This window comes from Sminthopsis crassicaudata, chromosome 4, assembly GCF_048593235.1.
Source record: "Sminthopsis crassicaudata isolate SCR6 chromosome 4, ASM4859323v1, whole genome shotgun sequence".
NCBI classification, from domain to species: Eukaryota; Metazoa; Chordata; class Mammalia; order Dasyuromorphia; family Dasyuridae; genus Sminthopsis; species Sminthopsis crassicaudata.
In genome coordinates, this window is record NC_133620.1 from 61,639,463 (window position 1) to 61,663,445 (window position 23,983).

General features: G+C 35.4%; 1 protein-coding gene across 3 annotated transcripts in view; it reads left to right on the forward strand.

Annotated features, from left to right (window-relative positions):
• DARS2 (aspartyl-tRNA synthetase 2, mitochondrial) overlaps nucleotides 1-23,983 on the forward strand; it is a 37,791-nt gene that overhangs the window by 3,273 nt on the left and 10,535 nt on the right. For 2 of the 3 annotated variants that reach the window (XM_074308375.1, XM_074308374.1), the window contains exons 4-17: nucleotides 661-727; nucleotides 1,367-1,468; nucleotides 2,829-2,924; nucleotides 5,185-5,308; nucleotides 6,242-6,288; nucleotides 7,733-7,839; nucleotides 9,431-9,500; nucleotides 10,003-10,182; nucleotides 15,651-15,758; nucleotides 18,531-18,593; nucleotides 20,058-20,210; nucleotides 22,495-22,713; nucleotides 22,982-23,092; nucleotides 23,614-23,689. In XM_074308375.1, coding sequence (XP_074164476.1) covers nucleotides 661-727; nucleotides 1,367-1,468; nucleotides 2,829-2,924; nucleotides 5,185-5,308; nucleotides 6,242-6,288; nucleotides 7,733-7,839; nucleotides 9,431-9,500; nucleotides 10,003-10,182; nucleotides 15,651-15,758; nucleotides 18,531-18,593; nucleotides 20,058-20,210; nucleotides 22,495-22,713; nucleotides 22,982-23,092; nucleotides 23,614-23,689 — 1,523 coding nt within the window. Of the gene's footprint in view, nucleotides 1-639; nucleotides 728-1,366; nucleotides 1,469-2,828; nucleotides 2,925-5,184; nucleotides 5,309-6,241; nucleotides 6,289-7,732; nucleotides 7,840-9,430; nucleotides 9,501-10,002; nucleotides 10,183-15,650; nucleotides 15,759-18,530; nucleotides 18,594-20,057; nucleotides 20,211-22,494; nucleotides 22,714-22,981; nucleotides 23,093-23,613; nucleotides 23,690-23,983 lie in introns of all 3 variants that reach the window. The other variant, XM_074308376.1, reaches the window with a different exon arrangement.

Consider the following 23,983-nt stretch of genomic DNA (forward strand, 5'->3'; position numbering starts at 1 on the left):
ATAAAATATAGCATGATAAAAGGAAAGACTCATATGAAGTTAGAGGACTCATATTCTGCCTTGGCTGTTCCTGATGGGATTCATCAATCTAATGAGGGGATTAAACTAGAAGGCTAGAGCCACTATCTGATAAAGAAAATAACTCAAAAAGAGGGCAGTATCCATCCTGAGAAAATAGTGCTTTGAATGAAAAACAGATATGTAACTGTTCCAAATATTAATAATTGCATTTCTTCCCAATAAACTCAAAGAGAATTTTTTTTTTTTTTTAAATTTTAGTAGATCCTATAGAGAGCTGATCTTGAAGCCAGAAAACCTTGGACTCGAAAGTCCTACCTTAGATACATATTGGTGTGTATACTTATTATAAGAATCCTCTAAGCCACCTTTGACTAAGTTATAACAAAGGTGCCATACTGCATTGGGAACAAGAGTTCTCTCACCTAGGAGTTCACTATATTAATGAAGCCATGGATCCAGTACCTATCTCTATATTTAACACTGCAGTTAAATATATTGGCATGGCTAGTGAAAAAGTGCACAATTTTTATGAAAAACATTTGAGAATCCTTTCTGCTTTCATTTTTATCTAAGCTCTACCCTCAAAAGTTCTTTTTTTTTTTTTTTCTTCTCTAAAAGCATTTATTCTTTATGAACTAGGCAAAGCCTTTTCCTGATCCTAAGAGATTTTCATGGACTCATTCAAGTCGTCATTCCCCAAGATGAGGTAATAGGCAAAGGTCTTTTTATTTGGGGGGGCAGCAGGGGAGACAGTGCCAGGAAGGAAAGTTAGTCAAGTGTGGCTACAGCTTTGAGTTCAGCTTGTATGGATAATTTAAAGTATTGACATTTTGTCACCAATTCAGCAGGATGGCATTGGTTTCTGTTTTGCAAACTAGCTCTTAAGTGTTTATATTCCTGAGGAAAAAACAGCATTTGTTTACATCTTATATTTCTAAGAGATCCAAGATGAGTTGAGTGACATTAGATTGTATTCCATCAGCCACATTAAATTCCTGTTATTGTTGTTGGATTAAATTCCCTTAACTCTAATAATCATGGAAGCATTTTCGTACAAAATACATAGACTCTGGTTTCAAAAAGCTGATCTACTGCTTTTCACCTCCTTTCCCAATAGGAAGATTTAAGAAACTCTTGACTGAGATTGTGATTTCCCTTGTTATAAGAAACTTTAATGATTAAAAAAAAAAAGCTTTTTAATATTTAGTAAGAGCCTTAAAGTTAAAGACAATAACATTATTTGAGATTCTTGACACCTGATTTATAAAACACCCAAACTTTTCTAAGAATCACATTGGTGACCTTGAAAATGCCTTTCTGGTAACTATTTTTTTCCTTCCTGTAGTCAGCTGCCTCTGTGAAGAAAATATTATGTGAAGCTCCCATAGAATCTGTTGTTCAGGTTACTGGAACTGTTATCTCACGGCCTCCAGGGCAGGAAAATCCAGTTAGTATTTCAAAAATTGTCTATGTAAATTTCATGTAAGTGGGATTAGAAATATGTTTCACTTTATTTTTTTATGTGTGTGTGTCTATGTGTACATGCTATACACATGTGTTTGTATGTTTGTATATTGTACACATGAGCTCATGTAGTTGTGGTTATTGATTCTACTATAACAGCACTAAAATTGGAAAGCTTTATCATGCCTAATCTCAATGAGAAGTAGCTTGACATAGGGAATAGGGTTTGACTTTGGAGTCAGAAACATTAGGTCAAGTACCAACTTGGCTTTACTATGCTGGGCAAATCACTTAATGAGAGTTCTTAACTGGCAATTCCCAGTACTGATTAAGTTGCAGGATCAGGTTAAAAATAATCCCTTTCCTTTTTTTTATATGGTTTCTCATAATTATGTAGCACCAACATGCAAAGTTGCAAACCACTGTGCTGAGTTCTAGAGGTACAAAGACAAAATTAAAAATAGTTCCTTCCCTCGGGAAGCTCACATTCTAAGGAAATGTAGCACATAAACAGATAGCCATTGGCAAAATCCTTTAAGGAAGTCTGCATAAAATGTTACAACTTGCTTTGTATGTATTTTATTTACATCATGTTTCACTTAGAAACAGTCTTTCGTCTCTTCTTATATCCCTGGCACTTAGCATAGTGTTGGCACTTAGTAGGCATTTAAGTGCTTATCCAATTGAATTGAATACATACATTTGTCCTTTAGTACATGATAATTATTTTTAAATTTCATGTACATTATAAATGCCTGTGCACACAAACATGTGCTTTTCTGTGGATGAAAATGAAAGTAGGACACGTATTTATCTGGAAATTAAATCTATTAAACTTAGCTTTATAAGCTTAAACTTATATCCAGGAAAAGCAACAAAAGCTGGAATCATTTTTCACTAAACATAGGTGAGAGCAAAAAAGTATGTCTTAAATTGCTGGATTCAGTTTGCCTAATAGACTTTAAACAGAAAATGTCATCTGCATCCAGAAAAAGACCTAAGAAGACTGAATGTAAATTAACACATGCTATGTCTACTTCTTTTTTCTGCTTTTTTTTTTTTTCCCTCTCCCATGGGTTTTCCCTTTTGACCTGATTTTTCTCTCCAAACATGATTCATAAAGAAATGTGTGTTGAAAATAAAGGAAAAAAAAGGAGAAAAATTTTTTAAATTAAAAAAAAAAAAGTCAATTTTCCTTTTAACACTGTGAACATTTGCTCTATACTCTAGAGTATATTCTAACAAGGAGCTATTAAAATCCCCTCAGATTTTCTTTGAGAGATTAAAGGTCCTATGCCTCAATGTGTGATTTTAAAAATAGGTATTTCTTTCCCCTTTTTTAGAAAATGCCAACAGGTGAAATTGAAATCAAAGTGAAAACAGCTGAACTTTTGAATCCCTGCAAGAAGCTGCCCTTTGAAATTAAGAACTTTATAAAGGTTTCTACTCTCTCTTTTTTTTTTTTCATATAGTTTATAGGTAATGTTGATATTATCATAGAGTAGTAGAACATTGATATTAAATTAAAGATATTAAAGAAAAGATTGATTTCCAGACAGTGAAATCAAAACATTTTATGATAGAGACAGCTTAAATCTCCCTTGTTCATATCTTCTCTATAAACTATCCTCAAATAATTGTAAACATACTTTTTATGCTGTAAGGTAGATTAATATTTCACTATCATACATTCTAAATATCTACTTTGAAGAATGGTTTGTTACTTTTAGTAGTCCGTCAATGCCAGTCTATGCCATCTTCCTGTGATTGTTTTTAATCTTGCAAGCAAATTTGCGTCTGGCATGAAAGCGGTGGTTACAGTCTTTCAGAGCACATATGGCACCCTGTGCTTGTTTGAATTTAGAACACTTGAAAATGAGAAATGACCACCATAATTTAAGATGCTTTCTGCTGACTCCTCCAAAAATCACTATGTTAGCAGATAGGAAGCATGCCCTGTTACTCATCTGTATACATGAGGTGTCTACCAGAGTAGCCTTTTCTCCTTATCCCACACCCTGAACCTCCCATATATAGTCACTCATTCTCTTGTCCTTGGATCTAGTCTCTATGGAAGAGATGACCTCATCCAGCCGAGACAGCCTTTCTCCTGCTTCTGCAACCATTATTCCACATGGTGCTATCTCTTCCAGGATCTTGCCTTCTCAGTCATTCGCTTTCCTTTCATCTTGAGGATCTTTTTATCTTCTAGTTTCTACTTCACCACCAACAGGAACACCCAGGTTTCCATGTCTTTTCATACTCTTTCACTTGATTCTTCCATCCTTTCAAGCTAAAGTCATTCATATATGTGTGTGTGTGTGTATGTATGTATGGGTCAATATATAGCTATATATGTGTCTGTACAGGTGTGTGTATGCACCCAACCTATACCCAGAAACACACATATATGATACAATCTTATATGTATGTATAAAATCTTCTCCATTTCACAACCAAATCCCTTAGAAAAAGTTATTCTTCCTGTTGCCTCTCTTACTTTATGAATCTTGCTATCTAAAACTGCTTTTTCCAAGATTACCTGTGGTTTCCTAATTATTCAGTCTGATGGCTTTATTTCAGTTGTTCTACTTGACTTTGATCATTCCCTTGGCTTCTATAGCACCCTTCAAGGTTTCCTCCTTGATCATCCTTTAGTTTCCTTTGCTGAGTCATCTTCCCATTAAGTATGAGTATCCTCTGAAGTCCTGCCCTCCCCACTCTTCTCTGTGTATACTCTTGCTATTCTATTAGTTCCTGTGGGTTCAATCGTTAGCACTCTAGAGATGACTTCAGCCAAGTATAAAACTCTAATCTCGTATATGGAATTACTAACTACCTGAGAATGTTATATCATCCTCTTCTTCAAAATGGAACTCATTATATTTCTCCCCTTTAGGCTTCTGTGTTTCTGATGAGAATACTGTCATTCTTTCAGTCTTCCAGTTTTGCAACTTTGAAGTCTCACCTGGTCCTTAATTTTTCATTTTTCCACATACCTCTTTTACAACCTCTTTTATCTGTCCCATTGCTTCCACTCACCTAGCCACTGTCCTAGTTCAGACCCTTATCACTTCTTTTCTAGATATACAGTAACCTCCAATTGGCCTCCTTATTCCCAAACTAGCAGTGGTATAGTATGATTTGACATGTACCTAACTATTTGATCAGTAAATTTTACTGCTAGTATTTGCATATTAGCTCTTCCCTTTCTATTCTCTTTCCCCCACAATTTATCCTTTTCAGAGAATCCTGTGCTTAGGAATAAATTCTTAGTTGATATGTCTGTGGATTAAGTTCAAAATTTAACTAACGATTAAATAAATAGAAGTGACATGTTTAGTGACATTTATCAAAGTAGACTAGTTTCATTCAAGGGTGAAGAACCTAAAGTTTAAATCAGAAACTGATCTGTGGAAATCAGTGGAAATCTTTAGAACTAAGATTGTGCTTTTTCCCTTTTGATAAATATGAAAAGGTTAACAATCACTGCACTCTTTCTATATTATGAACTAGAGTGAAGACATATTAGGACTAGATATATAAATGCCGATGAATTATATGGTAGAAATTAAACATAGTGCTAAATTTTTAGAAAAAAATAACATATGGAGAATTATGTCTTTTAATATTTGTTTAAAAATATTTTGTAGAGAGAAAAATTTTTAAGACTATATAACCATTTTTTAAACTGTTTAGAAAACAGAAGCTCTTCGTATGAAGTATCGCTACTTAGACTTACGTAGTTCCCAAATGCAGTATAACCTAAGACTGAGATCTCAGATCGTCATGAAAATGCGGGAATACCTCTGTAATCTACATGGTGAGAACAATGCCCAAATGTTCCTTGAAGTGCTTCAGCATCTTTTGTTTACTGAAATGTGCTCATCTGCTTAGTACTTATGAGTCAGTGTATGCGCTATGAGTAAAATAATGGTTATTTTCAGAGTATTTTTACCAAAAGAATCTAGAAGTCTAGTTAGTGATTCAAACACGTCTCTTTTATGTGTTATCAAATTGAAATGACAAAGACAAAAGGCATGCTTATCAAATCTTCAGCTTAAACAAACTTGGGAAGATAAATAATTATAGCTCATGATTATATTGCTCATTAAACTTATGTCACAATCTTATAAGATAATTATAACTCATGTTTATATTGCTCATTAAGGCTTATATCACAGTTTTATAAGATAATTATTACCCCTGTTTTGTAGCTGAGGCTACAAGACTTAAAGTATGATCAAAGGGAAGCAGCATAATACGGTGTAAAAATGAAACAGGCTGTAGTATCAGAGCACCTGGAATTGAATGTTTTACCCCTGTGTTACTTTAGGCAAGTCAAGAAGTGCTGCTTAACCTTTCCATTCCATATGGTCCGTTTTCTTTAACCATCTTCTTGTACTTACATGACTATTAGGTAGCTGCCTAGGAGAATTCTTCTAATTTTCATTTATATATTTTGTGATCTTTGGTATTCTTATAACATTCAGAAAACTGAACAGCAACAGGAGATAAGGAATTATAAATAGCTTATAAATTGTTTGATGTCAAAGTTGAAGGTGTTAGAGAAAGATAAGATTTACCAATCCCTAAAACCTGTTTCTTGGTGGTATTTGTGGAAACTGAGATTAATAAATTAGATGGTATCCATCAGCCATAATGGGTTTCTAGGGATTCTAGGAGCCTCAGAGATGATGTACTTTATTCTAAGCTTCTTAGTTGACTAAAGAAAAAATTGATGTTCTTCTTTTAGGGTTTGTGGATATTGAAACACCAACATTATTTAAGAAAACTCCAGGGGTGTGTATATTCTTTACTCTGTTTTCTGATAGTTTCTCTTTAATATCTGTTTCTGGAAATTTTTGCCTTTTTTTTTTTCTCCTGACTTCAGTTTGACTCAGCAAGTGTTAGTTCCTGTTCCTTGCCAAGAGCTGTTCCAGGCCCTGGAGTTACCTTCTATTGGGGTAGTACCACACATACACAGATAAGTTCATACCAAAAGAACTGAGCCTTAAAGGACAAAAGCCTTCTAAGGAGTGAGTGCATACAAGCGTTAGAGACAGGCAAGAGGTGGTAGGTCAAGTTTCAGAAACAGGTAATAGGCTAGTTGTATTGGAACATAAAAGTTAGTGAAGGAGAGTCATGAACAAATCAAGAAAAATGAGTAGGAGCAAGAATTTAGAGTTCAACTCTGAAATTATATTTGTACCCAGAAAAAAATTTTTGAGTTTGGGGGTGATACTATCAGACTTGTGCCTTCAGAAGATAATTTCGGCAACTTTGTGGGCAATGGACTGGAAAGGTGAAAGACTGTAAGGAGTATGAATTGGGCAGCTGTTATAATAGTGCAGGTGGAAATTGAAAAGGAGATGAATCAGGATGAGTGGGAGCAAAGGCACAAGGTGATATGGTGCTAGAATCAATAAGGTTCAACAAGCGAGACTATCAAGAGAAGAGAAAGAGGGAAGACTCAGTGATGGCAAGATTATCAGCCAACGTGACTATAAATAGGGCTCTCCCCTAAGTAGAGATAGGGATGTTTGGAAGAGGGAAGAATTTGAGCGTGCTGAATTTGAAGCACCTAGAAAAAATTGGTGGCAATGTAGCAGGCGATTGGATATGTAACTAAGATACAAGAAAAATTCAGGCTAGATGTGCATGGGGTATGTGTGTATGTGATGCTAGGATAATAATTGAACTCCTGGGAGCAGATGAGATCACCAAATTGGATCCAACTTTTTTGTTTTATTTTCATCTTTCTTAGTTCTTAACTGATATTAATCAATAAGGGATTGAGAAAGATTTGAGATAACTTCATACTCTTACAATTAGTTAATTTTCATTTGAAGAGATACTGTGGTACCAAATTCTAGTATGTTCGCACAAAAATTTATTAATCGACTTTGTAACTACAGTTTAGGCAATAATTCAACAAGCTAATTGAATGTCTATTATTTACAAGAAAGGAAATGCAGTAGAGAAGGCATGAAAATGAGTAAGAATAGTTTCTATTTTTAATGAATTTAACATTTCAGTGAGTTTACATTAAATTGTAGGAAATAAGTTAATATTTACTTGAGTAGAAAATACTGCTCAAAATAATCTTGATTGTTCATTGCTGGACCAGAACTTTTTTAACTTCAACTTGCTTGATCTTATTAATATATAACTGTAATTTCCACCAATTATTTGTACTTTGCTTTTAATTTTCATCAGTGTCCTCATTTTATTTGCTTGATATCAGGGTGCAAAAGAATTTGTGGTACCATCAAGGGAACCTGGAAAGTTTTATTCTCTTCCCCAGAGTCCTCAACAGTTCAAGCAGCTTTTGATGGTTGGAGGTTTTGACAGGTAAGATTTATTTAATAAAGGTATTTAATAAATAAAATACAGAAATATTTAGGAACTCAGACTTCTGAAAAGGATGAGATATTTGCAAGTGCTTCTTAAGTGATGGGCAAAAGAAAAAATTAGATTTAATAAATCATTACTATACTTGAAGTAAGTAGCCAAAAAGAAATAATTCGGATATTTTAGAGCCATAATTCAGGATCCCACAAGATTTAGCAGATTATTTATTAAAGCAACAGAGGGCTTGGAATATGATATTCCAGAGGGCAAAGGAGCTAGAATGCAACCAAAAATCACCTACTCAGCAAAACTAAATATAATTCTTCAAGGAAAAAAATGGATTTCTAATGAAATAGAAAACTTTCAAACATTCATAGTGAAAAGACCAGAACTGAATGGAAAATTTGACTTTAAAATATAAGATGAGAAGCATAAAAAGATAAACAAGAATAAGAAATCATAAGGGATTCAATAGGGTTAAAACATGCTATGAGAAATGGCAAGCAGGATGTTTTCAGAAAAACCTGAACTTATGTTACCTGATTAATGCAAGTGAGCAGAACTAGGAGAACAGTGTGCACAGGAACAATAATATTGTAGAATAATCAATTAATAGTGAATAACTTAGCTATTTTCAGCAATACAGTGATAAAAGACAATTTTGAAGTATTTAATATTTTTAAAATGCTGTCTAACTTCAATGAAAAGGACTGATGGAGTTTGAATAAAGATTAAACACACCCTTTTTTAAAAACTTTATTTTTCTTGTGTTTAGTGTGTGTGAATGTGTGTTTCACAACATGACTAATAATGAAAATATTTTTCACACAATTATACACACCTGTATCAGATTGCTTGCCTTCTTAATAGAGAGAAAGAAGGAAGAGAGAAAATTTGGAACTCAACATTTAAAAAAAAACAAATGTTTTTATATGTAATTGAAGAGAGATTTTTTTTTTTTAATTTAAAGAATAAGACAGCTATAGTAATTAAGGGATGGTCAAAGGAAACTGAAAAGGAGTAATGAGACAGGAGGCAAACTAGGAGAAAATAGTATCACAAAAAGAAAAGAATATATAGAAAGAGGATGACCAGAGGTATCACATGCAGAAGACAAGTTAAGAAGGATTAGGACTAAGAATAGACTTTTTAATATAGCAGTTATGAGATCACTGGTAACTTTTAGGAGACCATTTTAAGTTTGGGTGATGTGAAATGGATAAAAATGCAGTTGTAAAGTACTGAAGTGGAAGTGAAAGGGGGAAAAAAATGGAAGCAACAAAACAGCTTTTCCAAAGAATTTGGCCAAGAATGGAGAGATATAGTGAGACTTACTCATGTTTGAAGATAGTATGGGAAGATCCATTTGATAAAAAGAGGTCTGAATTCTACAAGATTTAGCTAGCTAGATCTAAAAGATGTCTATCTTCAGACAGATTGTAAATTAGATTGGAACATTAGCAAGAATAATAGAATATGTCTTCTTGATGTGGCATTCATTCTCTTGTTTTATGGGCATGACCAGCATGTTGTTTTAGTAGAAAATGAGTGTCTTTTTTTCAGATCTTAAATTGTGTTCTTATAATTGCAGATACTTCCAAATTGCCCGTTGTTATCGAGATGAAGGTTCTAAGCCAGAAAGACAACCTGAATTTACCCAGGTATCATGAGTTCATTCATCTGAATTTTATAGATTCAGGCTAACCTGATATTGTATTTGTGGTAAACACTCTAAACATAAGTTATAGAACATTATTGTTTGTTGTTTTGTATGAGAAATATTTCGCAGACCACAATAGTCATTGTTTTATTGTATTTCTCTTTTGATTTTAGTCATATGTCTAACATAATTTCATTGCAGTTATAGTTTCAGTTGTCTTACCTTTAATCCATCCTGTTTACATTCTTATTGTTCCAAGTTAACAATAGAATGTCAGCATGTTCTGTAAACCTGTTAATGATGTCCATAATTACTGACAAAATTCCTGAAAAGTCTCACCTATTGTCAACTTAATATAGCTGTCAAAATCTGAATTTAAAAATGATGTCTATAAAACAGCATGTCTGTATAAAATCCTTTAGTTTTTTAAAAGAAAAAAAAATTGGTTGTAAATATTAGTAATTGCTATTGAAGCTGATAGCTATGTGTTATCTTGATTTCAGGTTGACATAGAGATGTCTTTTGTAGACCAGTCTGGAATCCAGAAATTAATTGAAGGCTTGCTTCAATATTCGTGGCCTACGGATAAAACTCCTCTTACTATTCCTTTCCCTTCTATGACTTACACTGAGGCTTTGAATTTATATGGGACTGATAAACCAGATACTCGCTTTGGAATGAAGGTAATTCTTTTTCCTATGAAGAATTTTGAGGTATTTTAGTAGTCTTCATCTTATACTAGAAGTGACAGTCACTTGTGTGCTGTGGCACTGCCTGATTTTAAAAATGAGGCTACTTTCCATTCAACCAGAATAAAAACAATGTATGGGAAAGAGGTGTCAAACTCAAATATAAAGAAATCCTGTGAGCCACATATTTTCTTTTTAAAAATACATACAAATTAGCATTATTTATGTTTTATTTAGAGCCCTGTGATACTACTACTGGTCCTTCTGTTCACTCTAAAACCACATTTTAGGGTCAGTGACTTGAGTAATCAAATTCTAGGCAGCTTAGAGACAGTTTGGTGATATAGTGGACAAAGCACTAAGTCAGGAATTCTTGAGTCAAATCTGACCTCAAGATATTTGCTAGCTATTTAGATCATGGTTAAATCACTTTGCCTCTAGTTTTGCCATAGTTTAAGTAGCTGTAAAATTGGGATAATAATAACAGCTACCTCCCAGGGTTGTTGTGAGGATCAAGAGAGATAATATTTATAAAACTCTTAGCACAGTGCCTGACTCACAAAAGATGCTATAAAAATGCTTGATCCTTTTCTCTTTACCTCTTAATTTCATAATTTGATGGGAGAATAAAAAGTAACAAATATAAGTGAAGGATGGACTCTGATAATTTGGGAAATAGCAAGGTGATTCAAGTTTTATAGATATCTCTTATCTCATTATGCTGAAGGTATTTCAGTAGCATAGTGGAAGAAGGAAAAAGGGTCCAGGATATAATAACCCCATTGCTTCCCTAAAGTTAGAGGGCATTGTCTAGATGAAGATTCAGGAAAGAAGACTAAGAAGGATCTGTCACATAGGTAGGAAGAGAACCAGGAGAGAGGGATGTACTCAAAACCTAGAAAGAAGTCTGAATTCTGATTAGTCCAATTTCAAATGAACCAGGTACCCATAAAATCAAATGAAAAATTCTACTCTTAGCCTTAACATGGAGACTAAGGATCAAACTAGTCATAAAATACTCTTCTAATCAGAAGTGTTTGACCAGAGACATACTTTGAAAGTTAAATGAGTACAAGTTTAATGATGATGATGATGATGGGGTTTTTTTGTGTTTCCATTATATTATTTAAATTCAATGTGTTTTTAATTGGTGGAAAAAGAAAAGGATGTAACTCCCAAAGCAAGAGCATGTATTCAAAATGTCCTCAATGTTTTCCTTAGAAAAAATTTGATTTATATAATACTGCAATTCTGTCACTTGGTAGGGTTTTTTTTTAAATACCTGTGTTTTTTTAATCAGTCATTAAGCTTTTTAAGTCTTATTAAGTGTCAGGCATTGTACTAACTAGCTATTGGAGATTCAAAAAGAGCTAAAGGACTGTCCTTGCCCTGAAGGAGTTCATAGTCTAATGGCGGATACCACAAGCAAACAAATAATGCACAAACCAGCTACACACAGAGTAAATATGAAATAATTAACAGAGGGAAGGCACTAAAATTAAGAGGGATTGGGGAAGGCTACCTGTACAAGGTAGAATTTTAGTTGAGATTTAAAAGCAACCAGGGAAGGCAGAAGGTAGAGAGATGAGAAAAGAGAACATTTGGAATGTGAGATAGCTAGAAAAAGTGCTTGAGCAGAGAGGTGGGGGGGGCCGGGGTCTTATTTGTACAGTTCCAGGAATGAGATGTAAGAAGACTGAAAGGTTGGAGTGGGCTAGGTGGTGAAGAATGTTAAATGCCAAATGGAGGATTTAGTATTTGATCCTGAAGTGATAAGGAGCCACTTAGGTGACATGATCAGACCTACACTTTAGGAAAACTACTTTAGTGCCTGGATGGAGGACATATCAATGGAGAGAGACATAATGCAGCCAGACCAACCAGTTAGTAATTATAGTAATTCAGGCATAAGAACCTGACCTAGAGTGATGGAAGTGTGAGAGGGCAGAATAAGAAAAGAAAAAAAGTTACCAATGACCTCTGTCTTTCACAGTGATAGGAAAATGTAAGGGAATAATGAGGGCAATTTTGTATATATTGAGTTTAGGGAATCTTCTGGACAGCCAATTCAAGGTGTCTGAAAGGCGATTGGAGAAAGGAGATTATAGAATTCGGCAGAGATTGGGGCAAGAGATGTAGATTTAAGAATTGTTTGCATAGATGTGATAATTAAATCCATAAGGGCTAATGAGATCACCAAGTGAAGTAGTACAGTGGGATCCAGGAAAGGAGATTGAGAAGGAGCAGTCATATAGTTGGGAAGAGAATCACGAGAAAAGGGAAAACAGAAAACCCAAAAAGAAGGGAATAACCAGAAGCAAGTGATTAACAATGTCAGAGGCTGCAGAGAGATCAAGAGATTGAAGAATGAGAAAGGGCAATTCAGAGCTCATTGGTAACTTTTTGGAAAAAAATCGTTTTGGTAGAATAATATGGTCAGGAGCTGAATTTTAAGGAGTCAAGTAAAAAGAAAGAAAATGGAGATCACTATTGTAGATGGGCTTTTCAAGGAATTTAGCCACAAAGGATCAAAAAGATAGAGGAGACTGAGTAGGGACAGAAGAATCAAGCAACACATTGCTGATAGGGGAGCCAGGGACATAATTGTGAGCAGTAGGGAATGACTTAGGAAAAGATGGAAAAATAAGTGATAAAGTAGAAATGCCCAAAGAGACAATCTTTGGGATGTGTTGGAATGGAATGAGATCAGTTAAGCAAGTAAAGGGGTTAACCTTGGTAAGGATTAAGTTCCCTCATCATACAAGTTAGGACAAAAAAAGAGATAGTTTCAGTTTAAAGGTGAGGAAAAAGGAAGAAGTGTGAATTCATAGTGAACAGCCTCAATTTTTTTCTGTGAAATATGAGGCAAGAGAAATTCCTATATTCAATGTCTGACATTCTCTCTGAGCCAAATATGATGAGATTAAGGTTTACGCAGTGCTCATCCCCTTCCCTTCTTTCCTTCAACTATAATAGGTCTTTTTTGCTTCTTCACGTGATGTAATTTGCCCCATTTTACCTTCCCTTTCCTTTTCTAGTACAATCCCTTTTCTGTTGGAATACACAGGGGCCACCTGACAGTGGCTGCTGAAGATCTAACCTAGAATGGATCTTCTCTTGTGAGAAGACAGTACAAGGAGACTGAGAGGCAGTTGCTGTTCTCTGACTGAGAGACTGTTGCATTGTCTGGCCTCTCTCCTCTTCCCTATGCCTCTATCTCATTCCCAGTCTGCAACACCTGTGTCAGCAAAGACTGCCCTGCAACTCCTTCAGATGTTATGATCCACAGCTGTTGAGGCTCTTGGAGAATTGACCTGTCCCTTAACATTTTTCTACTTCAGTTTCTTTTTTATATCATAGTAAAGTCAAATTACACCTATACCCTCTAAGTATATCTCTTATCAAAAGTTAAATATATCATTTTCCCATTTTAATGGGGAAACATTTTAACTTTTAAAAAACATAGTGGTTTTTTTTTTTCCTTCCCTTTTGCCTTTTTATGTTGCTCTTGATTTCTATATTTGAAGATCATATTTTCTATTCAACTCTGGTCTTTTCATCAAAAATAAATGAAAATATCCTATTTTATTAAATGTCCATCTTTTCCCCTAAAAAAAGATAATGCTTAATTTTACTGAATAGTTGATTCTTGGCTGCAATCTAAATTCCTTTGCCGTCTAGAATATCATATTCCAGGCCTTTCAATCCTTTAAAGTAGAAGCCACTACATTCTGAGTACTCCTGATTGTAACTCCTCAGTATTTGAATTGTTTCTTTCTGTTTGCTTGCAGTATTTTCTCCTTAATAAGATAATTCTGAAATTTAGCAATAATATTCCTTGGAGTTTTCATTTGGGAGTCTCTTTAAGGAGGTGATAGGTGAATTCTTTCAATGGCTGTTTTACCCTCTGGTTACCTAGGTTACCTAGGACCTTAGGGAGTTTTCCTTGATGATTTCTTGAAAGATGTTGTCTAGGCTCTTTTTTTTTTTTTCAACATAGTTTTCAGGTAATTCAATAATTCTTAGGTTGTCTCTTCTGGATCTGTTTTCCAGGTCAATTGTTTTCCAATAAGGTAGTTTACATTTTCTTCTATTTTTTTCAATTTTTTTGGTTTTGATTGACTGATTCTTGATGTCTCGTTGAATCATTCACTTGCATTTGTTCAGTTCTAATTTTTAGTGAATTATTTTCTTCAGTTAGCTTTTTAAAAAATCCTTTTGCATTTGGCCAAATGGACTTTTAAATGAGTTATTTTGCTCATTGGATTTTTATTTTTCCATTTCACAAATTCCATTTTTTTAAAGGAATTGTTTTCTTTTTCCATTTCGCCAAAACTAATTTTTAAGGAGTGATTTTCTTCAGACAATTTGTATGTTTCCTTTTCAGAGCTCTCATTCCTTTTTTCATTTTTCTTCTAACTCTCTTTTAAAATCCTTTTTGAATTCTTCCAAGAGAGCCTTGTGAGATCGAGATTAACTCATATCACCCTTTGAACCTTCATCTGGAGATGTTTTGCCTTTCTTATCCTTGGAGTTTGAGGTCTGTTCTTCTCTGTCTCCATAAAATCTATCTACAGTTAGAACTCTTTCTGCTTTTTTGCTCATTTTTAAAGGTTGAAGTCTGTTCTTAGGGAAAAGAGGAGATTGTCCCAAGCTTCCTCTACACGCCACAGCAGCTCATGCTGCCCTTGCAGGCCAGAGCTGCCAACTTTCTTCCCTTGCTGAGGTGGGTGTGAATAAATCTTACTTGTTATACTGAGGTTCAGGACCTCACTATTTGCCTTCTGCAGTTGTATTGGAGGTCTCACAGGTATTCTGCTCATCCACTTAACTTCTGAACCAGGATAGACTAGCAAACACTGCTATATTTTGGTTAAGAACCTCCCACTAGATTTCCTCCAGGGACCCCCCTAGGTCCTTGTGCTACATCTAGGCTGGACTGCAATTGAGACACACTTTTTCTGAAGTTCTTCCAACATATCTTCTGCTAGAATTTTTTTACACTCCAAATATTTGTGGGTTCTGTCACTCCAAAACCCTTTCAAGAGGCTTGATCTGGTGTTGATTTGAGAGAAATCAGGAAGAGCTCAGACAAAGACCTATCTACTCTCTGCCATCTTGGCCCTCATTCCCCATCTCCAAAGGAAATCTCCTTAAAATTTAAACTCTACTAAAAACCTTCCAAATTATATGGAATACAAATCTTAAAAGGTAATGTATAGAAGTTGGAAGTCAAGATACTCACATCTTTTCACTAGGTATTTACTTGCAAGTAGCTCACAACTGCTGTCTCTTATGTCATCAACATTAGATGATAACTAACCATAGAAAATTTCTATATTGAGCAAAAATGTAAATATGTAAATACAAATGAAGTTACATTAGCAAAATTATTAAAACACAAAAGCTTTTCTGTGACTATTGTTTTATTTCACTGCCCATTTTTGTTATTCATCTATCAGATTGTTGATGTCAATGACATATTTCGGAACACAGAGATTGAGTTTCTTCAAGATGTACTTAAGGAACCCCAAGGCACCATCAAAGCCATATGTATTCCTGGAGGAGCAGTAAGTGATATTTTGCTTCTAGTAAAGCAATCTACTAGATACTAGTCGGGAAGTAGAAATGTGCCATATTAGTAAGTTGATACAGAAAACAAATTTTGTTACAAGGGATGTTTATATTGTAACTTAAATATCCCTAAAAGTCATGGCTCTATTAATCATTTATAAAATCTTATGGCAATAAGATTGTTAACAACTTCAGGTTCTGTTAACCACTCAAACAACTTACAGATTTAAGACCTATGCTATTATTTATCCAACATCAGGATTGATACCTCAGGGCTGACAAGAGGTTGTAGTATTTTTAGCTTATTTCATTATCAGTTCTTTTAGTACATCAAAATGGCATTGTTTTTGAGCCTAACAGAGTAACAGAAGATGATTTATTCTTTTATTTTCAAGAGTAATTATTGAGAAATTTTTAATATGCTTAAGCTCCCTCAGGAGCAATTAACTCATTTTAGATGATTAATTTGTTATTCATTGATGGTTAGTGTACATTTGCTCTACATTAGCATCAGAGCTGCTTTACCAAAATCCCTTGCTCAAAAAAATTAGTTTCTTGGTATAATTAACATCAACAAAAGTTTCTTATTTATCAGAATACCTGACTATTGTCCCTATTTGCATATGCAAATATCTTAGAAAAAGAGGGCAGATTGGGATAGGTAAAAGACAAAAAAAATGAGAATTGATAGAGTGAAATAAGAAAAAGAGTGGATAAAAGGGGAAAATAGGATGGAGGAAAATACATAGTATTCATAATTGTGAAAAAAAATTTACAACAAATTTCTTGAAGTTGTCAGTTATACAGATTGGCTAATGTGACAGAAAAGAAAAATTACATATGTTAGAGAGAATGTGGAAAAGTAGGGATACCAATGCAGTGTTGGTGAAATTTGCTTAAAGGGCTTTAAAGCTGTATAAACTCTGACTCAGAAATATCACTATTAGGTCTATATTTCTAAGAAATAAAAGGAAAAGGATTTATATGTACAAAAATATTTATAGCAGCTCTTTTTTGTGGTGGCAAGAAATCGGAAATTAATTAAATGCCCATCAATTGGTACATAGCTGACCAAGATGTAGTATGTGATTGTGATGGAATTCTGTTGTGCTATAAAAAATGAACAACAGCCAGCTTTTAGAAAAACTTGGGGAGACTTACATGAACTGATGAAAAGTGAAGTGAGAAGAATCAGAACAGTATACATATTAACAGCAATATTGATGATCAACTGCAAATGACTTAGCCACTCTCTAGGGCCATGTCTTAAACCCAGATCTTTCTAACTCTCATTGATTGGCCAACAGTAGGCCCTAGGCCAAAGCCCCATTTGATCATTGTGTGGGATGATGATTGGCTCAGAGTGTATATAAATAGCAATTGTTCTGTTTTGGCCAGAAATCCTCAAGTCTTTCCCTTCCCAGATTTTTCTTTTATTGACTTGGTAAAAGAGACCATTGTCTGCCTCACTTTTACCTGACTTAATAACTGAATGGGTGTTGCTTCAATCTGAGAACTATTAAAGCCTTTAGCTTAAAAAGGCCAAGGTCTCCCACTGCATCCAGGACCAGCTACACTTGTCCTGATTTATAGCTTGCCACTGGATCCAGATGGCTGCAGAGGAGAAGATGAAACTAGTGACTTTGCACAGCCCATCCTCATTTAAGTCCAGCTCGTTTGCATGTCATGGCATCCCCTCTCTGATGTCATGGTCCTCTTTGAGAACAAAGAACAAACAACAGTATTCTCAGCAATATAATGATCTAAGACAATTCTGAAGAATTTATTTTTTAAAAAATGCAGTCTACCTTCAAAAAGAGAACTGACAGTCTGAGCGCAGATGGAAATGATTTTATACTTTACATTTCTTGCTGCCTTTTTTTTTTTTAATGTGGCAATTAAGGATATTTTTTGTGATTTTGTATGTATAACTGATACCACAGTTCCTTCTCAATGAGTGAGAGATGGACAGAAGCCAAGGAAAGAATTTGGAAATTAAAATTTTTGAATGAATATTCCAAAAAGTAAATAAAGAATAAATTGAAGGGGTTGGGAGTATACCATATGCACTTCTCCCTTATCTCCCCCCCCCCCCCCCCCGCAAAAAAAAAGAACCTGGTTATCAAACCTTCAAGCAGCACATCACTACCTGGAAGTTACTTCTTAAAATTGGAAAGTAGGTGTGCTTATATAGTTCAGACCTGCCTCAGCTAATATATCTCAGATTATACTCATCTGAAAAGTTAATAAAACTTATCATTTAATTCTTATGCTGTCTTCCCAGCTCCTATAAACCTCCTCAGAGAGTGTATCCGGAGGGAATGGAGAGGTATCTCTAGTGAAAGAGGCATTGAATAAATGTTTAATGAGATGATTCTAACAGAAAAAGTTAATCAGATGAATATAAATACAGTTAAAAACTGAAGATTTGAGAATTTTTTTAAAAGTCTTAATCATCAAATTATGAGTATTCCATTATGTAGGAAGCATTACTTATTTTTCAGAGTATGGTAGTGATACAAAAACTGAAAAATATTGCCTTTCCCACTGAGTCCCATATCCTCAAGAGAAAAGATCAATAAAGATGAGATGTGGAGCTGAAATAGGAAGAACAACATAAAATTCTCAGTGATTGTCATGCAGCAGCAGAAACTAGTTTTATTGAATTCCTCAGTGTTGTAAATACCTATCTTAATTCATCTTATACAGTAGCCCTAAATTTGTGAAACTGTGTGTCATATTGAGAACTCTGGCTCTTTGTTTTTCAGAAATATTTGAGAAGTAAAGACTTTGAGACCATTAAGCAATTTGCCATTAACCATTTTAATCAGGTAAGAAAGGAATGAGTCTATTGCATCAGGAGCTTTTTACTTCCTATTCATGATATAGAACTTTTAATGAGGGTCACCTTACTGTCGTGGAAAAAGCATTGATCTTAGACCCCAAGAGCCGGGCTCAGCTTCTAGCTCTGCCACTTATAAGCTGCAAATCATTGAGTCTCTCCAAACCTCATTGTCTCCAAAGTGAGAATAATAATCTTTGGAACAATTGCCTCAGAGTTGTTGGAAGGAGAGTATTTCGTAAAGTGTAAGGCCTATGTTGGGGTAGTTAAGCGACTATAGATAGAATGCCCAGCCTGAAGTTAGTAAGACTAGTCCGACTTCAAACACTGCCTTACTGTGTGACCCTGGGAAAGTCAATAACCATGTTTACTTTAGTTTCCTTCTCTCAGATGACCAGGAGAAGGAAATGGCAACTCTTTGCCAAGTATCTTTGCCAAGAAAACCCACATTTGGGGTCCAAAGACTAGGATGGAACTGAAAACCAACTGTCCAACAAAAAGGACTACATAATGAGCCATTAAGCTCTATCCAGTACAGATTTAATTAGTACAATTTTCTTTTCTTTCACCTTGCCACATAAATAGTGGTATTCATGTCTTTTTGTATCACTCTTAGGTTTTAATGGGTTTTAAAGATTTTAAATCAAACTTTATGTTCTTTAGACTCAGGACTTGAGTTGAAATCCTGCTTCAAGCACTTATTAAGTGACCCTAAATAAGTCACTTAGCTTCTCTCTATTTCAATTTATTCATCTGTAAAAAAGAGGATAATAATAATGCTTTCCTCCTAGGGTTGTCATTGAGATCAAATGAGATGATATGCTAAAGCATTTTGCCAACCTTAAAAAGTCTTAGATACTGTTGTTATTTGACTTAACAACTTGGCTTCCTACATGGCTACTCTGAACATAGAAAACCAACTTTTATGCCCATTTTTCTTTACTCTGTTAGACTGTACATGCATTAAGAGTACCTAATGAAAATATGAATAGAGAACAGACATTTTTTAAAGATTATTTTCTCGAGGCAGTTAGGTGGCACAGTGGATAGAGCACCAGCCCTGAATTCAGGAGGACCTGAATTCAAATATGGTCTCCTAGACACTTAACACTTCCTAGCTGTGTGACCCTGGGCAAGTCACTTAACCCCAGCCTCAGGGAAAAGAAAAAAAAAAAAGATTATTTTCTCTAACAGACTACATTTTCAGTCATGTAGTTGACTGAAAGATATAAACTACTATCCAGCTGTATTTAGTTTGGTTTTTTCAAAGCTTTTGACTCAAGAGAGTCAATATACATACTTTCCCAGCACCTCTCCAACAATTGTCTCCAGTAACTAAATTTATAAAATGACAACAACAACAAAGAACATAAAAAGAAAATAATTTTTTGCCCAACAAAAGCCCTTTGCAAAATTTCTAGGTAGTATTTACAAGACTCTTTCTTAACCATAGGAGGTTTCACCCATATTTCTGAAGACCAGTGGAAGTGGAAAGTCTCCACTTACTAAGCTCTTAAAGGAAGAGGAGAAATCAGCTCTAATCAGACTAATGAAGGTCCAGGAAGAAGATGTGCTTCTGTTAGCTGCTGGAGAACATAAAAAAGTGGTAAGGAAGATTGCACACATGTCCCCATTCCCAACTCCCAGTAAAGGCCTTTCTTAAAGAGGAAGTCATAGGATGTCTGATCTGCATTTGAGTTCAGTAGCCTATGGCAAGAACTGTGTAGCACACATTGGAAATTGGGTAGTAATTCCATAAAATAGTGACATAAAATGTGTTTGAAAATATTTTGTTAATGCCAAGATCTCTGGAAATCTATGTTCACTCTGTCTAAATGAATTTCATAATGTACCTAGAAAAAACCTTATTTGAATTCTCTTTGTGAGTAGAAGATAACCTTTAGCCTTTAGGAGGGATAGTTTTCTTAAAGATATCACACATGAGTGTAAAATCACAGAATCTTGTATTTGGAGTAGGAGTTTTTTCCTATTGATAGGTGTCAGCAAACTTCAGATAGCAGACAGAGCCTACATGTCAACTTAAGTGCTGTTTGAGCTAAGAGTGATTTGTACATTTTCAAAAAAGAGTTATTGTATTTAAATAATTGTATATAATATTTAAAAACGTAAAATCATTTAATTCACTGGTCTGGTTCTACGAAATCAGACAGAGCACTAATTTGGCCCACAGACTGTAATTTGTTAATTCTCTGCTCTACATGAACTGCAGTGAATGCAGCTTCTGTCTGAAGGCCTCAGCTGAAAGAGACTACTCTCTCTCAGACAGACTTGTTTCCTTTTTCATAGCTTTAATTGCTAGGAGTATTTTCCTTAGCTCACACCTGAGTCCATCCCTCAACGTCTTCTATCTAGTGTGCTTAGCTCACACATTGAAGGCCAACTACAAGAACCAACAGTTAACACTTCCTAGCTGTATGATCCTGGGCAAGCCACTTAACCCCAATTGCCTCAGCAGAAAAGAAAAAGAAAATAAGAGTCCCATTCCTGTGGTCATGGACTCTGGTTAGTGAGGGATCCCCCTTCTGTGGGCAGTCTCAGGCCAGCCAACTTCAGGTCATACTTCTTGTTCCTCACTCCCCCAGAGAGGAGTTCCCACCCTGTCAGCATTCCTCATTTGCCCAGGCTTAGACCTGTGCCATAACAGGCTTCCCCCCTTCCATCCTCTTCTTATCCTCCAGCCATTGGAGGATAACCACAAACTCCTGTCATTCCTGGAAAGGACACGTTAGTCGTCTACTCTAACTTTCTTGTTCAATTGCTGTTGTCTTCTCCTAATAGAGTATAAGCTCTCTTGAGGACTTGACCCAACAGGCTTACTTGCATTTGTATCCCTGACAGCTAGCTTAATAAATGGGTTTTTTAATTCTTTCCTTGTATATATCTGTTCCAATATTATTGTCTTCAAGTGAACTCGACATATAAAGTTCGTGAATGTTAAATCCCACTGAAAATTGCTGTTGATTGACTCCTTTTGTTTTTCCATAAGTCTCTTCAGCCTTTTAAAATTTCTTTGATTTATTCTGCACAAGTTATTCTCTTCTCGGCTTCTTCACTTTTCCCCTTGTCAGAACCAGAGAGAATCCATATTATTTTTATCTTTGCTATCTGAACCCCCATTTACTGTGGCATCTTCCCCATCACTGGAACCCCCCTTTCCAAAAACCTTTACTCCTGGCCTACTTGCTTTTTACTTTTTATAAAGCTGAATATGGTTCACCAACAGAGAGTGCTTCAAATACCACCATGTCAAGCTATTGTGGTACACATCCCTCAGTAGTTTTCATTTGCTAACAAGTCCTATGGGGCTTATTGCCCATTGGTGCTTTGAGATCTCTGAAGTAGTAGTTATGTTTAGAATAATGTGGTGGCAGCAACATCAAAACATACTCATTGAGGGGAGAGGGATGCGCCAGTCACTTGCAGAAAATAAAAAGTATCTAATACCCTTAATTTCCTCCATTAGGAAATATAGTTTTGTGGCAGCTGGATGGCACAGTGGGAAGAACACCAGCCCTGAAATCAGGAGAACTTGAGTTCATATCTGACCTCAGACACTTAACACTTCCTAGCTGTGTGACCCTGGGCAAGTCACTTAACCCCAACTGCCTTGCAAAAAAAAAAAAAAAAAAAGATCAAAACAAGGAAATGTGATTGGCTGGTTGGTTGGTTGGTTTTTCCACGTGAGCACAGAGTGTTACTGCCTCTTTCTACATCTTTTTCATCCAGGAAAATACTTGTTAACTGATTGCTCATGATTTGTTAGACAATCTCTGTAAATTCAGAAGATGCCTACATGCTGAGTCCCTACATTCAGTCCGAGTGCCAGTTAATGGATTTCCCTCTACCTATTCTTTTCCTATCATTCATAGTGTTCTGTATTAGGAAAATTACGCCTGGAATGTGCTGACCTTCTGGAGGCCAGAGGAGTAGACCTTCGTGATCCAGCTCTGTTCCACTTCCTTTGGGTGGTAGAATTTCCACTCTTCCTTCCTAAAGAGGGGGATTCCACAGAACTAGAATCAGCCCATCATCCATTTACTGCTCCTCATCCCAGCGATAGCCACCTTCTCTACACTGAGCCAGAAAAGGTACTGTTTTCTATACTTTCAAATAAAAAAAGAGATGAATTAAGCCAGAAAGCTTGTAGTTCTGCATTAAGGTCTTCAATATTGACTTTTACTGTTAGCACATCAAAAAAAAAAAAAAAAAAATTCAAACTGCTCTACACATTGCCTATTTTGAATCAGTAATGAGCAATCTGCTACTTATTCAAAACTTATAATAATGTCTTCTTGTAGAACTGCATCAAGACAGGGCAGCAACTTTTTATTATTGAAAATCCCACTTCTTTTCTAGGTTCGAAGCCAACATTATGATTTAGTGCTGAATGGCAGTGAGATAGGAGGTGGCTCTATTCGGATTCATAATGCAGAGCAGCAACAGTATGTCCTGGAAACAGTGTTAAAGGTAACCTACCCCTACAGGTTCCAGCCCGCATCCTGGCATTTAAAAGTTTATTTTAATTGAATATATTTTTAATCAAAGTAAGCCAATGTCATTTTACATTCCAAAGATAGCTTTAGAGTCTGCTGTTATAATTTATATAGTCCTGTGTTGAGCTTGAGACATTGCTTATAAATACAGAGTATTTAGAATGTGTACCTGAAATGATAGTGAAAAGACTTAGAAGGAGGAAAAACCTAAAAGGGCTTTAATATCACTCATTAAATAGCATTAATTTGAACTTGAAATTTGGCAAATCTTGGTGACAGGATAATTATCCATTCTCCAGGATTTAAAGCATGGAAAGTAGGAGATGATATCTGTGATATAAGACAAAACTCTAGAGATTAGGGGTTATTAGAAGATATGTAGAGTAATAAGTTTAAGGAAGAAAGGTTTAAGGAGACCTAGAATTATATCCTGTAAAGAGTAGAATGGGAATGTGTGTGTACAACTTTAAAACCATTGTCTTTTTGGAATTACAGGAAGATGTTAAAATGCTCTCTCACCTACTTCAGGCTTTAGATTTTGGGGCACCTCCCCATGGAGGAATTGCTTTAGGTAAGTGCATACAAATCTTTCTTTTCACTTAAAAAATAATATGCTGGCTGCCTGCTATTTGCAAGAACTACTTGTCCCAATTATCTTATCAAGCAAGAAAAGGGACACATGTCAAGCAGCCCACACAGATTGTAAATACCCCCTACAAGAAGTGTTTATCTAGAGGGCAGCTAGGTGGCACAGTAGATAGAGCACCAGCCTTGAATTCAGGAGAACGCGAGTTCAAATGTGGTCTCGGACACTTAACACTTCCTAGCTGTGTGACCCTGGGCAAGTCACTTAACTCCAGCCCAA